Source organism: Erpetoichthys calabaricus, chromosome 6 (assembly GCF_900747795.2).
Source record: "Erpetoichthys calabaricus chromosome 6, fErpCal1.3, whole genome shotgun sequence".
Classification (NCBI taxonomy): Eukaryota; Metazoa; Chordata; class Cladistia; order Polypteriformes; family Polypteridae; genus Erpetoichthys; species Erpetoichthys calabaricus.
In genome coordinates, this window is record NC_041399.2 from 208,021,780 (window position 1) to 208,035,866 (window position 14,087).

At 43.9% G+C, this 14,087-nt stretch overlaps 1 protein-coding gene across 5 annotated transcripts in view; it reads right to left on the reverse strand.

The window, feature by feature from the left end:
- Nucleotides 1-1,397: 1,397 nt before the first annotated feature.
- Nucleotides 1,398-14,087, reverse strand: part of si:ch211-285f17.1 (sickle tail protein homolog) — a 642,180-nt gene continuing 629,490 nt past the window's right edge. For 2 of the 5 annotated variants that reach the window (XM_051928955.1, XM_051928953.1), the window contains 4 exons: nucleotides 12,156-12,227; nucleotides 3,532-5,211; nucleotides 2,959-3,090; nucleotides 1,398-2,227 (listed from right to left, as the gene is read on the reverse strand). In XM_051928955.1, the coding sequence (XP_051784915.1) occupies nucleotides 1,706-2,227; nucleotides 2,959-3,090; nucleotides 3,532-5,211; nucleotides 12,156-12,227 (2,406 nt within the window). In that variant the 3' untranslated portion in view covers nucleotides 1,398-1,705. Of the gene's footprint in view, nucleotides 2,228-2,958; nucleotides 3,091-3,531; nucleotides 5,212-12,155; nucleotides 12,231-14,087 lie in introns of all 5 variants that reach the window. The other 3 variants (XM_051928954.1, XM_051928952.1, XM_051928956.1) reach the window with 2 other exon arrangements.

The following is a 14,087-nucleotide window of genomic DNA, read 5'->3' on the forward strand; positions in this document are numbered from 1 at the left end:
AGAGGAAGCCCTAGAAAAAAAGACGGCACAGAAGACGGTATGTGAGAATTTTAAAACGTATCGTGTCATTACGATCGGGAATGTGCGACGCTTGAATATAAAAGCACCATGAATACATCTGTATGTCGGCATTTTGCTTCACCACATCGAACCATTTATCAAACATTGAAGCGCGCACACCGATCTCGTAGGATCCGCAAAGCGACTTTCTGTCACATGTACTGTAGATAGTAAACAGAGATTCTGACGTCACATTCCAACTTTTAGCACACTGCGCCCCCCGACTTTTTGCTGGCACACGTCGCGTTAATTTCTGAGGACCTGCTCAGAGGACGCATCAAATGAACGCTCAGAACGCCATGATGCAGGCGCGTACACATTCTGAGCGTGAAGTATAAACGAGCCGTAAGAGAACAGTGAAGACGACCGGCTAATTAAATGAGATCAGTTGTTCTCGATTATTCTCACAGATTGTCAATCTGGTTGGAACAAAAACCTGCAGCCACGGTTAAGGGGGGTGGTCCCCCAGGATCGAGTCTGGGAAGCACTCAAGCAGACCTCCACCTTTTACAGATCACCATGTCGTTGCTTATTGAAGGCTCACCCCGGCATTTAAAGTGCGGTCTGAAAGAAGCCTCCACCATTTCTGATTAACTTATAACATTTTTTTATTATTTTTTGCAGCTTCTCAAGCTTGTCATAGTGCTGTATTGTACAATAAGGTTGAACAATTTACAAAACCAAAATAGTATTTACAAAAATCTCTTCTTGTGTGCAAACAGAATTGCTCTGATACATCAGCGACGTTCCCCCTCTTCTAAAATATTTCAAAGGCATGCATAGAAATCAACTTTGGTTTGTTAATAAAACTAGAGTGGGCTTGATATGAACATCTATATACAGTCGGCGCCACCCCCAGGCCCCCCCACCAGTCCAGAACTGAACGCCCGCCCGCCCGCCCGCCGCACTCGCACAGATCTCAGTAAGCTCCTCTGGCGGCGTGAGGTCCTGGATGTGTTACTGAATACGTCGAAGTCCCGAATTGCACAGTGCTTGTTTTTGCAATGAAAGAAAAAAAAAAAAATGATAATAATCAAAAATAAAATTCCAAAACGTGTTGGCATCGTTTTCAGTTTAAATAGCTTTGGCAGTAGTCCTCCAAAAAAAAAAAAAAAAAAAAAAAAAAACAACAAAAAGTATCTGGCAGTGCTTTGGCAACTTCCACGGAAAATACGTTATTTGTTCTCGGGAGTCGCCGCGCGTTCAAATAAGAAACGACACACGCGGGCGGAAGTCCGCGCTGAAGGATTAAAATCCCACTCAGTCTCAGAAAAGAAAACAAACAGAAAAAGTCCGTTCCGTGGCTGAACACACCGCACGCACGCAAATTCACTCCATTTCTTTTTAACAGCACTAGCGATAAAGTCGGTAAACGCGAGTGAGTACACGAAAGGATTATTCGCCGGAATATCTACGTTAACAAAACGGGAAAAAAAATATATAAATTCTGCACGTTGACTAATAGACTTACTGAGATCTGAAAAATCGGATATGCAAAGGTTAGTAAAAAATAAAATATATGTATATATATATAAAATGAAATAAAAGCACACTGATGTTACCAAGCATGAAAGCAAATCAAAGAAAACCCAAAATGAGTAAACTGCAAACGAGAAGCCGGCGAGTCGGCGATGTGCTCCTCCGGTCACACCACGTCCTTGGCTGGCGATGGCAGGGGTTTGCTGTTCCCGTTCTGCGCCCTGTAGCTGATGAAGCTGGGCGTGTGTATCGTCCGGATGGTCTTTCCACCTTGACTCAGAGAGGTGGGGGAGATGGGGGAAGGCGAGGAAGAGGAGGAGGAGGAAGAAGAACTAGGAGAAGAAGGGGTTGGCCGGCCGTTGGGTGTCTGTGCCGAGAATGAGAGGCTCTGGCCTTTCCCGGAGAGGGTCGGACTCTGAAGCTTCAGAGAGCCATTAGACAAAGAGGGGATGTGCTTGGAAGGAGCCGAGGGACAGGAGGCAGAGCGGTTGGCCTGAGGGTTTAGCAGGTTAGGTGAAGGGATGGAGGACCTGGGAGAAGAATTAGTAGGGTTAGCGCCCTCTGAGCTAGAAGCCGGCACAGAGCTGTTTTTCCCAGAGCTGGGAGAAAAGGCAGGAATCTTAGAAGCAGGTAAAGCAGGGGAAGCCGATTTAGAATCCCCACCAGCTTTCTTAGCACTTCCATTAGCCTGCAACAAAGATGGCAGGAGATAGGATATGTCAAAAAAAAAGGGAGAAGAAACAAAAAAAAAAAACATATTAAAACACACCGGGCCTCTGTAAAGACATTAAACTAACACGACAACTGCGGTCAACTTCTACCGAGTTCTTCTGCTAACGTTCTCAAATACCGAAACCACAAGTTTTAGGAAGAGGAAATCAGAAGAGAGAGAGAGAGAGAGACAGACAGAGAGAGGGAGCTTCATTCAGGGGGGTAATCGGGGTGGGCTCTGGCGCCCCCTTGTGTTAGTGTGATTGTCATGCGTCGCAGGGGGTTGGCGGCTCAGTCGATCCTTGGATCAATAAAGTGATTAGTAAAGGGAGTTTGTGCCCGGGCGTTAAGGAGTCAAGGTGTTGGCTCAGCGTAAGCAGGCGCTCTAGAAGGTTGGCACATGACGCGAGAGCAAAGAGGAAGTGAAACGTGAAGGCATGCAGAAGCAGAACGTGGGGACAATGTGCCATCTGGGATAACAGAAAAGAAAAAAAATGTCAAGAGATCCAAGTAGGTCTATTATTATTATTTTTTGTGGTTTTTCGGTGTCACCCCTTCCTTTAGACCATCTCACACACACACACACACACACACCACACACACTCAAACACGCACATAGTCGCTCGGTAGTTAGAATCACAATATTCCAGGGTAGAAATTGTCCGTTCATAGTTTGTCCTTTTTTTTTTGTCCCTACAGTAAAACTACCTGTCGGAACTGCCTCTGGGGGTCCTGAAGCTTTTGCTGTTTCCCCGATTTGTCCGACACTCCTTGCTGTGATCGACTCTTTGAAGAGACGGGGACTGGCATCCGGCTGCTCGGCGAAATGACACTGGTGGCCTGCATGGACACAACACAGGAAAACAACAAAAAAAAAAAATCAGAATTAGGAACGGTGGACGGCAAAGAGCTACCCCCCTGGTGCAAAGGTAACGTCGCTCATCTCCCAAGTCCTGTACGGTACTCCTTCAGTTCCACCGCAGTGGCAGCAAGAACAGACAGAAAGGCACCGTCACCTTAGAGAAGAAACCAAAAAGGCAGCAAAAAAAAAAATGAAATCCCTTCAGCACAAACCCATGTTAAGATTTAATTTTGTTTTAGTCACAAATCAAATGCCACGTCACAATCACGACAAGCACAACCACTGATTCACATGAAGCGTGGGTTAAAGGAAAAAACTCAAAATTCCAAGCCTAGGCCAAAATTCTGGAATGTAAGCGGTTAGAAATACCCAAAAAGACACCAAGCCACCTGCACAAGCGAGAAGAGCTTAAGAGAGACCTGTTCGCTGTTGCTGGTGGTGGTTGTGTTGGCAGCGGATCTCAGCTGCACTTGTTGCTTGGTCTTCTTAGTGTGCGTCTTGTAAAGGAACGCCGCGGGGGTCTCCGACAGGGCCGAATGGAAATTGTCCGACTCTTCCGTCGTTTTCTCCAGATACTCGGGTGTGGCCACAAAATACGTTTTACATTCTTCCTCCATCCCGTGTTCTTCCCTGGCTTTGGGACTCATTTCACTGATCGTCGTCTCCAGTTGCTTAATCGTTTGCTCCAGACTGTCCAAGGTTTTGTACGCATTCTTCCGAATTTCATTCGTGCGGCACTGGGAATCGACGGACGTGAGCTGGGCGCCCGTTTCAGAGACGTCGTCTTCATCTTTGGTTTTGGATCGGCTAATTTCAAATCTCTTGGCTTCCTTGTGCTGTTTGACTGTCCCGTCCAGCTCCTCCTCGTCTTCGTAGACCACCACCTGCAAGGTCTTTTTGCCCGTCTTCATACCCGTGCGGATTGCCTGAGTAATAGCAGCCAATTGCTTTTTTGGGGATTTAAATTTAAATTTTTTCTTGGCGTCGTGCTTGTTGGCTTCCGAAGCATCGAACTTGGATTCCACGGCAAGGACTTCCCCGTATATCGGTAAAATGCAGGTGTCGTATTGGCCCGTTTCGGTGAGGGAGAGGCTGTCGTTAGCTTTCGATACAGGGCTCACGCTTCCTTTGGGATCCCTTGGTGTTGCAGTCTTGGCGGCAGGTTCGGTCTCCTCAGGTTCTTCATCGATCCTCTCTTCAGCCATTAACCTTTCCAGCTCCTCTTCGCACTCAAATATTGTCGAGAGCCTCTTGTATGCCGATTTGATATCCATCGGTTCATCGAATATAATGATGACTGGTTTCTTGTCGAGACTGACCACTGGCTGTTCGTTGCCCAGGTGGTCTTGACTGTAATTCTGACTGGTCACCTCTCTGTTGGAGTCAATGTTCACGGTCTGAACCTCTTCCCCCTGATTACTTACTATCTCCTGGACTTCTCCACAAGACAGAGCCTGCACTTGTGTATTGGTGATCATGAAGGCAATGTTATCAGAAGGGCTTGGGATTTCTTCAGTAGGAGAGCTGGGAATGGAATTCACTTCTTCGGAGTATTTCACTCGAATCTTGGGTGCCTTTGTCCGTAGCACAACTTGACTTTTCGTAGTTTCAACCCGTTCTTCATGTGCTTTTCCACGTTCGGGACCTTCTTCAGACATGCTAGCGGAATTCTGCAAATTAGTCGATGAAAGTCGTTCTTCCTGAGACACCGCTTCAGAAGTCCCTACCGTCGTCAAGCTGGGACTGCAAGAAACAATCTGTATCATGGTTTCTGTTACTTTGTTACGGATCTCAGTGGGCGCTTCGTCTTCGCTTTCTGCATGCACCACATTGTGACTGGTCCTATCAGAAAAATGCTGGGCTGGAGGAGACTTATTGGGGTTGCTGACCTGTCTTTCCACATATGCGCACTCGGAAGACTCGACCGACTTTTTTGCAACAAATTTCTCGGTCTTTTGTGAGATTTCATAATCTGTCGATTGGGAGATTTGAGAAGCCGTGGCTGAGACTTGTGGGAAAAATTCTTGTTGCTTCCTTTGCTCTTCTGCATACTGCGCAGCGTAATCAGGGGAGAGCTGGGCAGTAACGTAATAAATCACCTGTAGAAGAAAAGAAGTGGAATATTAAATAAAATCCCTCTTAAATATATTTAACGTTCAACGAAAACTATACATAGAAAAGATGTCTCGATGCATGCTCAATAATCCAGGTAAGGAAATTCTAGAAAGTTGATTCAGTTCATCTGAACAAAGTTCTTTTCCAGGGAGATACGTTACATCACTCATCCAAGTGACTTCCTCAGTCTCAGTTGACTGCAGGTTTCTCCAGCCTTATAAACAGTACCTTTGCATAATGGCCGAAACTAGCACCATAGACTTACAATGGGCCGTGTGATCAATGATTTGCAAATCGTCCATTGATCAGTGGTCATGAGTACCATACACAGAGAGTTGGGGAATGGCTGCAATCACAGCAATATAAGATGGTGAAAGACTCTACAACACAGAGCAAACACCATACTCACAGACACAGCGGCCAGGGAAGCAGAAGAACATCATATCAAAAATTCCCTGAGTAAATGTGGTTATCCCAGCTGGACTTTTGTCAAAGCAGGGAAGACACCTAAAGAATGCTCTACGCAATCCAGCAGAGAGGAAGGACAACCGCTGCCTAAGCGAAAACCTTTGGTGATCCCTTATGTGTCAGGAGTATCACAACAGCTGAGACGCATTTATTCAAAACACCAGGTCTCGGTGGCTTTCAAACCCCAAAACACGCTACGGCAAAATTTGGTCCACCACAAGGACCGGGTGCCCCGGCACAGACAGAGTAATATAGTTTACGCAGTTAAGTGTCAACAGGATTGCCGTGAATTATACATTGGGGGAAACCAAATAACCACTGGCGAAGCGGATGGCACAACACAGAAGAGCCACCTCGTCAGGCCAGGACTCCGCAGTCTATTTACACTTACAGGACAGTGGTCACTCTCTCAGTGATGAAGATGTGCACATCCTGGACAGGGAGGAGCACTGGTTTGAGTGAGGAGTCAAGGAGGCCATTTACGTGAAAAAGGAACGACCATCTCTGAACCGAGAAGGGGGGCTAAGGGTACACCTTACACCAATGCAGCGATTGCAGCCATTCCCCAACTCTCTGTGACTGGTACTCATGGCCATTGATCAATGGATGATTTGCATATCATTGATCACACAGCCCATTGTTAGTCAAAGGTGCTAGTTTCGGCCATTATGCAAAGGTGCTGTTTATAAGGTTGGAGAAACCTGCAGTCAACTGAGACTGAGGAAGTCACTTGGATGAATGATGTAACATATCTCCCTGGAAAAGAACTCTGTCCAGATGAACTGAGTCAACTTTCTAGAATATACAAAATATAACCCTCTGTCAACAGTGGTTCCTGAATTTTGTCTCCTTTTCCAGAGCAGTCTAGTGCTGAATCGATAATAAAACTACGACTTTGGTATCGATACCAACCACAAGTATGGGTACCTCAGTACCCCATTACCTCAGAGCACCTCAATACCAATACCTCAATAATGAGGTATAATAGAATGAGGTAATAATATATACCTCAATAATATAATGCAATAATATATACCTCAATAATGTAACAAGATAACATAGACCTGCGGTGGGTTGGCACCCTGCCCGGGATTGGTTCCTGCCTTGTGCCCTGTGTTGGCTGGGATTGGCTCCAGCAGACCCCCGTGACCCTGTGTTCGGATTCAGTGGGTTGGAAAATGGATGGATAACATAGACCTCAATAATGCAACGTAATAACATAGATGTCAATAATGAGGTATAATAATGAGATAATAATATATACCTCAATAATGTAACAAGATAACATAGACCTCAATAATGAGGTATAATAGAATGAGGTGATAATATACACTGCCTGGCCAAAAAAAAAGTCGCCACCAAAAAAAAAAGATCACACACTCACACAATATTTTGTTGGACCGCCTTTAGCTTTGATTACGGCACGCATTCGCTGTGGCATTGTTTCGATAAGCTTCTGCAATGTCACAAGATTTAGTTCCATCCAGTGTTGCATTAATTTTTCACCAAGATCTTGCATTGATGATGGTAGAGTCTGACCGCTGCGCAAAGCCTTCTCCAGAACATCCCAAAGATTCTCGATGGGTCTGGACTCTGTGGTGGCCAATCCATGTGTGAAAATGATATTTCATGCTCCCTGAACCACTCTTTCACAATTTGAGCCCAATGAATCCTGGCATTGTCATCTTGGAATATGCCCGTGCCATCAGGGAAGAAAAAATCCATTGATGGATCCCTTGAGTTCCCTTCCCATTGTGTGTGTGGAAATGCTCTTACTTTCACTATTAAACATAGACCTGAGTTCTACTGTTGTTTTTCTTCGATTTGATTTCACCAAACGTTTAAGTGATCGCCGATCACGATGATTCAGGATTTTTTTCCAGCCACATTTCTTCCTCGAAGACTATGGCTCCCCACTATCCTTCCAGTTTTTAATAATGCGTTGGAGAGTTCTTAACCCAATTTTAGTAGTTTCTGCAATCTCCTTAGATGTTTTCTCTGCTTGATGCATGCCAATGATTTGACCCTTCTCAAACAGACTAACATCTTTTCCACGACCACGAGATGTGTCTTTCGACATGGTTGTTTAAGAAATGAGAAGTAACTCATTGCACCAGTTGGGGTTAAATAACTTGTTGCCAGCTGAAAGATAATCGCCCATGCAGTAAATGTCAAATAGGAGGCTCGTACCTATTTGCTTAGTTAAATCCAGGTGGCGACTTTTTTTTTGGCCAGGCAGTGTATATAATATATATGAGGTAATAATATAATAATATATACCTCAATAATGCAACGTAATAACATAGATGTCAATAATGAGGTATAATAGAATGAGGTAATAATATACACCTCAACAATATAATGTAGTAATTAGGGCTGGGCAAGTTAACGTGTTATTATCGCGTCAACGCATTAATTAACGTCGACAATTATTTTATTGCGTGTTAACACAGTTTTTGTTATTGTTATTATTTTGAAATCCTCAGTCCCGCTAGTGATCGATAGTGATCAGTGATCTTGTTGTTACAGCACTTTTCGATAAGCTTTTGCTGGAAGGAAAGTTAGCTATGTTGATTTGGCCTCGATTCCCTGTGCGTGCGTGAGTAGCGAAGAGCAAACAACTTCTAAAATGGCATATGGAGAGACACCAAAGTGGATGACTTTTTTCGTATTATCACTGAGTTGGACTCTGATTTGTCGGACTCCGATTTTGATGCAAGTGATCTGGAGATTGAAAACGAAAGTGAGGTACCGGCATCTGCTGATCAGTCTCCAGCTGATCGTGCTGCTGAACATATTCGTGTAGCTGATGCACCGATGGCAACGTTCACCTAGGAGGACAGACACTTACGATGACGGGGGGGGTACAAACCATATTGCGTCTCACTGTAACTGCCACCCCCACACACCTGCGTCCCAGACAGCTACTGTGCATACCTGTTGGCCGCTGAGCCGTGCAAACTGCAAACAGGCGCCGACAGCTGCATGCACAACAGGCAGCAGCAGCTGTTTTATGTTGATTTATGTGTGAAGCCATTGCTTTGTGCGCTTTTCAGAAAACTGAGTTTTTTGGAAAAAATATTAGCCCTCGAAGAGCTGCTACTGAACACATGACTGTTTGTGCTGCCCCCTAATAAAATAAAATGTTTCGGCTGGTATCTGTTCAGATAAGAAAGAAAACCGATTTACAAATGTTACCTTGCTGTTGCCCGGAAGGTGCCCGTTATAATGCTGTGATCGTGGCTCTGGACTCTGAGGGTAACTTGTTTTTCTATAACAAACTCAATAAAACGTTAAAGCCCTGGTAGTGGCAAATAGCTTTGGTTTTATATTTGATTTGATTACATTAATATTTAAGTTGAGATTTACAAGAAATATTTTAACTGCTACTATGTAAAGGGAATACTACTGATAAAAAGCACCTTATTGGTTTAAAGTGTTTGAAAAACTAATACACGCAATACTTTGAAGTTCATTATTGAATTTTGCTCATAACAATGTGATTGTTGTGATTGTCTGCGATTAATCGTGATTAAAATTTTTAATCGCTGCCTAGCACTAGTAATAATGTATACCTCAATAATGTAATGTAATAACATAGAGCTCAATAATAATACCTCAGTACCCCATTATCTCAATACCAATACCTCAATAATGAGGTACAATAGAATGAGGTAATAATATATATACCTCAATAATGTAATGCAGTAATATATACTTCAATAATGTAACATAATAATATAATGAGGTACCTCAATACCTCGGACCTCAGTATGGGTACTAAAATTGTTTCCGAAGACGTTAACTGATCACTCAGAATCCCCCTGCCTTACTCTAACCTCTCTGGTGTGCCGCGCCATCACACCACACAGCTTCCCCCTACTCTTGATCGCCACGAATTCTCGATTGCATCGAAGTCATAAGGCAGGATGTCCACCGTGAAGTCCAGATCACGTTGAATCAATACTTCCATGAAGTCTCGACTGCATTAAAGTAATAAGGATGGATTGTCCACTGCCAAGTCCCAATAACAGCAAAGCAAAATTTCCCCTGTGAAGTCCCGGTCGCATTGAATCCATACTTCCATGAAGTTCCGGTCACGTCAAAGTCATACCCCAAGAAGTTCTGATTGAGTTGAACCTCGTATTTTCGTTTTCGTGAAGTCTGCGTGTTTCCATAGCGAGTGTCAGTGGATTTGGGGATTGAAAGGAAAGCCTGATGTTTACTTCTGTTACCAAAAATCCTAAAATACTGCTACAGTACCGTTTTAAAATGTGGGTTCTTTTTGGTACTTTTTCCAGCGTCGGTAAACCGCGCGACCCTAGTGCAGTGATGGCAGAATTTTCTTGCTTTCAAGTTTTGTCACCTTTAATGGACCTGACTCTCGTTTCCTTATTTCCAAATGCCAACGGGTGTTAAATTGCATTGCATTTTACTTAATTTAAAGACGTGTTCTGGATTCATGAATGCTTTCGCACGCTGATTAGATATGGCTTCCTTTGTTATGCTGGACTGGTTCTTGAAAGACAAATCAGCCAGTTAGTGACGAGGGGTTGATGATCAAAGGGGTCCTGTCAAGGGAATGTGCATTGGAAACACACAAATGACAGTGTAAGGACAAGAGACTACATATGAATCTGTCTGATAATGTCCAACGGTCTCATCACACTACACGACTCTCCGGACGATTTCCTGCTGCAGACTTGATTTACACTATTTTAGCAAGTTGGGGGGGTGGGTACTCATATTGTGGTCTCATGTAGGGTGACATACCCAGCGAGTCAGTCTTACCCAGACCAAATCTAAAAGGTTTGACTTTGTCATGTGTGAAGGTTGAGGACCAATGAGCACTCAGCCGGAAGCAGGGCCTTCTTAACGAATGGGCATGCTGGGCTTATAACAGATACACAGGCATTGCATTTGTCATTCCAACAGATGGTGCATCACAAACACTAACACTGCTTTTATGAATCCCATACTAAATAACATAACAGAGACATAGGCATTGCATTTTTCATTCCAACAGTTGTCGCATCACAAACACTAACACTGCTTTTATGAATCCCATACTTATAACAGATACATAGGCATTGCATTTGTCATTCCAACAGATGGTGCATCACAAACACTAACACTGCTTTTATGAATCCCATACTTAATAACATAACAGAGACATAGTCATTGCATTTGTCATTCCAACAGATGGTGCATCACAAACACTAACACTGCTTTTATGAATCCCATACTAAATAACATAACAGAGACATAGGCATTGCATTTGTCATTCCAACAGACGGTGCATCACAAACACTAACACTGCTTTTATGAATCCCATACTAAATAACATAACAGAGACATAGTCATTGCATTTGTCATTCCAACAGATGTCGCATCACAAACACTAACACTGCTTTTATGAATCCCATACTAAATAACTTATAACAGAGACATAGGCATTGCATTTGTCATTCCAAAAGATGGTGCATCACAAGCACTAACGCTGCTTTTATGAATCCCATACTAAATAACTTATAACAGAGACATAGGCATTACATTTGTCATTCCAACAGATGGCACATCGCAAACACTAACACTGTCTTTATGTATCCCATACTAAATAACGTATAACACAGAAATATGCACTACGTTTATCATTCCAACAGATGGTGCATCACAAACATTAGCCCTGCTTTTCTGAGTCTCATGCCAAATGACATATAACAGAGACTACCTTTCTTATTCTTAGTTAATTCTTTACAATAACTGTTATTTGTGTATTTGCACATAATTAGTGGAGTATTTTGCCTTGTAATCTGTGAGTGTGTGGTGGGTGTGTTGCAGTGCAGGATTTTTGTAAACAGCTGATTTACTTGTTGTGTGTATTCTGCAGTATTTACAATGACAGTTTGATTTCCACTCACACATTTTCTTTGTCGGTGTTCTCTGTGGCTAGTAGGAGAGTGGCATTGGTCAGTTTTTTTCTCTTTTTTGCTGTCGCTCCAGGGTTTGGTAGCACATACTGTATTACAATCGTCCTGTCTCGGGGCAGGTAAAGGGTCTCGCGGAGCAGTACAGTTGTTCCAGCATTTTTCAATCTCCTGGTTTTGAACCTGTTTTGTGATCTGCGTCTCTCTCCTAAAATCTTGTCTGTTTCCCGACTTTACACTTTGGGGACATTTCACAACACTTCGCTACTCAGCTGGAGCAAAACTCAGCAACCACCGGACCTTCCGGGAACAGAGCCTGACACCCCGTCATGATGTAAATTAGGGACAAGCACAAGACCAGCATGCACGGAAAAGCCCAATGTCCGTGTGATACAGCAGCTCCTTAAAATGTTTTAATTTTAGGACATAAAGCAAAAGCTCCTCACGTCGACTCATGGAGGGGCCCACAAGCTAAGCTACTCAGTTTGCCGACGGGGCCGGGAACCACAAAACAGCAGGACGTTGGTACTCACCCCTGGGCTGTCCCGAAGGAGCTCGTTTCCATCGATGTCGAGTCTTTGCTTGTCTTCAGGTATTTCCACGCTCTGCTAGAACAGTTTATGAGGACAACATTGTTGCAAAACATCAGCTTTTACACATTTCACTTATTAAAAAGTCAAGGAACACACTAATCAGCCCAGTTTTCAGAAAGCTGCATGGATTTAGGCCTTAGGTATTAGAAAGCCGTGCAACGCTGCATCCCCCTGAAACGCTGGATGGCCTCAATTTAAACTAACAAGTTGCGCTTTTGTCACATAAGATGAAGGATAAGGTGACGGATGTCCTGCTACATCAAAGTCACAGACACACACAGTGCTGTCCCTTTCACTGCCACAGGAGTAACTGGGGTGACGTGTCCTGGTGACTGACTGACATGTTTCACAATTCTGCCTAAATGATTCTACACTTTCTCATCCAAAGCCCACTATGATGGTGGGCAGCATGGACTCCACTGATTTGATGGTGACCGAGTTGATAGTCTCCACTTGAATGGATTGTACGTTTTTAAAAAATACCGTTGCCAGATGTAAGGAATCAATCAGTGGGGGTGACATGAAACTTCTGCTGGAATTCTTGCAATCTCTTAAGTTCACTTTTGCCACATTAGTGCCCCCCAAATATGGGAATTTAGGATTCTTAGAAGAATGACCACTCCATTCTGCACTCCCCTTTCCTCAGGGGCACTCTGTGGGTGTGTGCCAATTAAATGATGGAGTCTCTGAGTGATTGCATATCCACAAGCTGGACAGACCAAAGTGGAAACCCCCCACCACCACCTTGTAGGGGTGGGTTGATGAGATGTTCAAGTATAATGGCAAAAACCAAAAGCAAGAAATGCAGAACTGCATTAAAAATTAGGAGTTAAAGTCAGCCGGGGGTCTGTGGGGGTTAATCTGGCCTCGCTTTCTCTGACGGTTTTACTGTCATAATTACAGCAGCGTCCAGAACCGAGACGGGGCTGCAGGGGACCAACTGCTGTCCATTTTAACTGTGGGCCTGTATCTAACTGACCCCAGAATGTTGGTCACTTTAACCAGGGGAACATTTCTTTGGGTGAACCCGTGTTCTCTTTTCACACCATCTTACTGTCACCTACAAAGTATTGCCAGCAGCAACTCTCTTATATCCCAAGCCAGAAATTCTTGTGTGTGTTTAATGGGGTTAATGGGTTGTTGTTTATTACAATTTTTATATTTTTCTTGAGCTTCAGTGATCCAGTATTTCACTATAATATGTATAATCTGTATGTGACAAATTTCTATACGTAGAGTGCCTATAAAAAGTATTCACCTCCTTGGCTTTTCTGATACTGCTGAACAGAGAAAGACTCTCATGTCAGATCTCGACAAAGTGGCCCAAATGAATTACATACACTAGATAATGGACCCCTATTAGTACGACACCCCCTAACTCATCACCAGTACAGCCAACTGGATTCAGAAGTCCCAGAATGAGTTCACCTATCTGGGGCGTCACTTGATTTGTTGAATGTGGAAGGGCCAGCTTGTGGGTTATCAGTATGGTGGGCTAAGCTACACAATGAAGACACAACAAGCAACTCCAAGCCACTGAGTATCCAGTTAAAGAGGAACTGGAAAGGGTGAGGCCTGGGTGTAAATCTGCTAGAGCAGGCTGTCCACCAAAACTGAACACGACGAGTGAGGTTGACCACCAGGAGACCTCTGGGGTAACTCTGAAGGAGTTACAAGCTACAGTGGCACAGACATTGTGCAGAGAACAACTGTGCCCCGGGTGCGTCACCAGTCACAGCTTTATGGGAAACATGCACAGGACATCTCCGCTACAAGGCACTGGGAGAAGAAGGTTCTACGGTGTGGCGAGACCAAACTAGAGGTGGTGCAGTGGTAGTGCTGCTGCTTTGCAGTAAGGAGATTGTGGGTTCG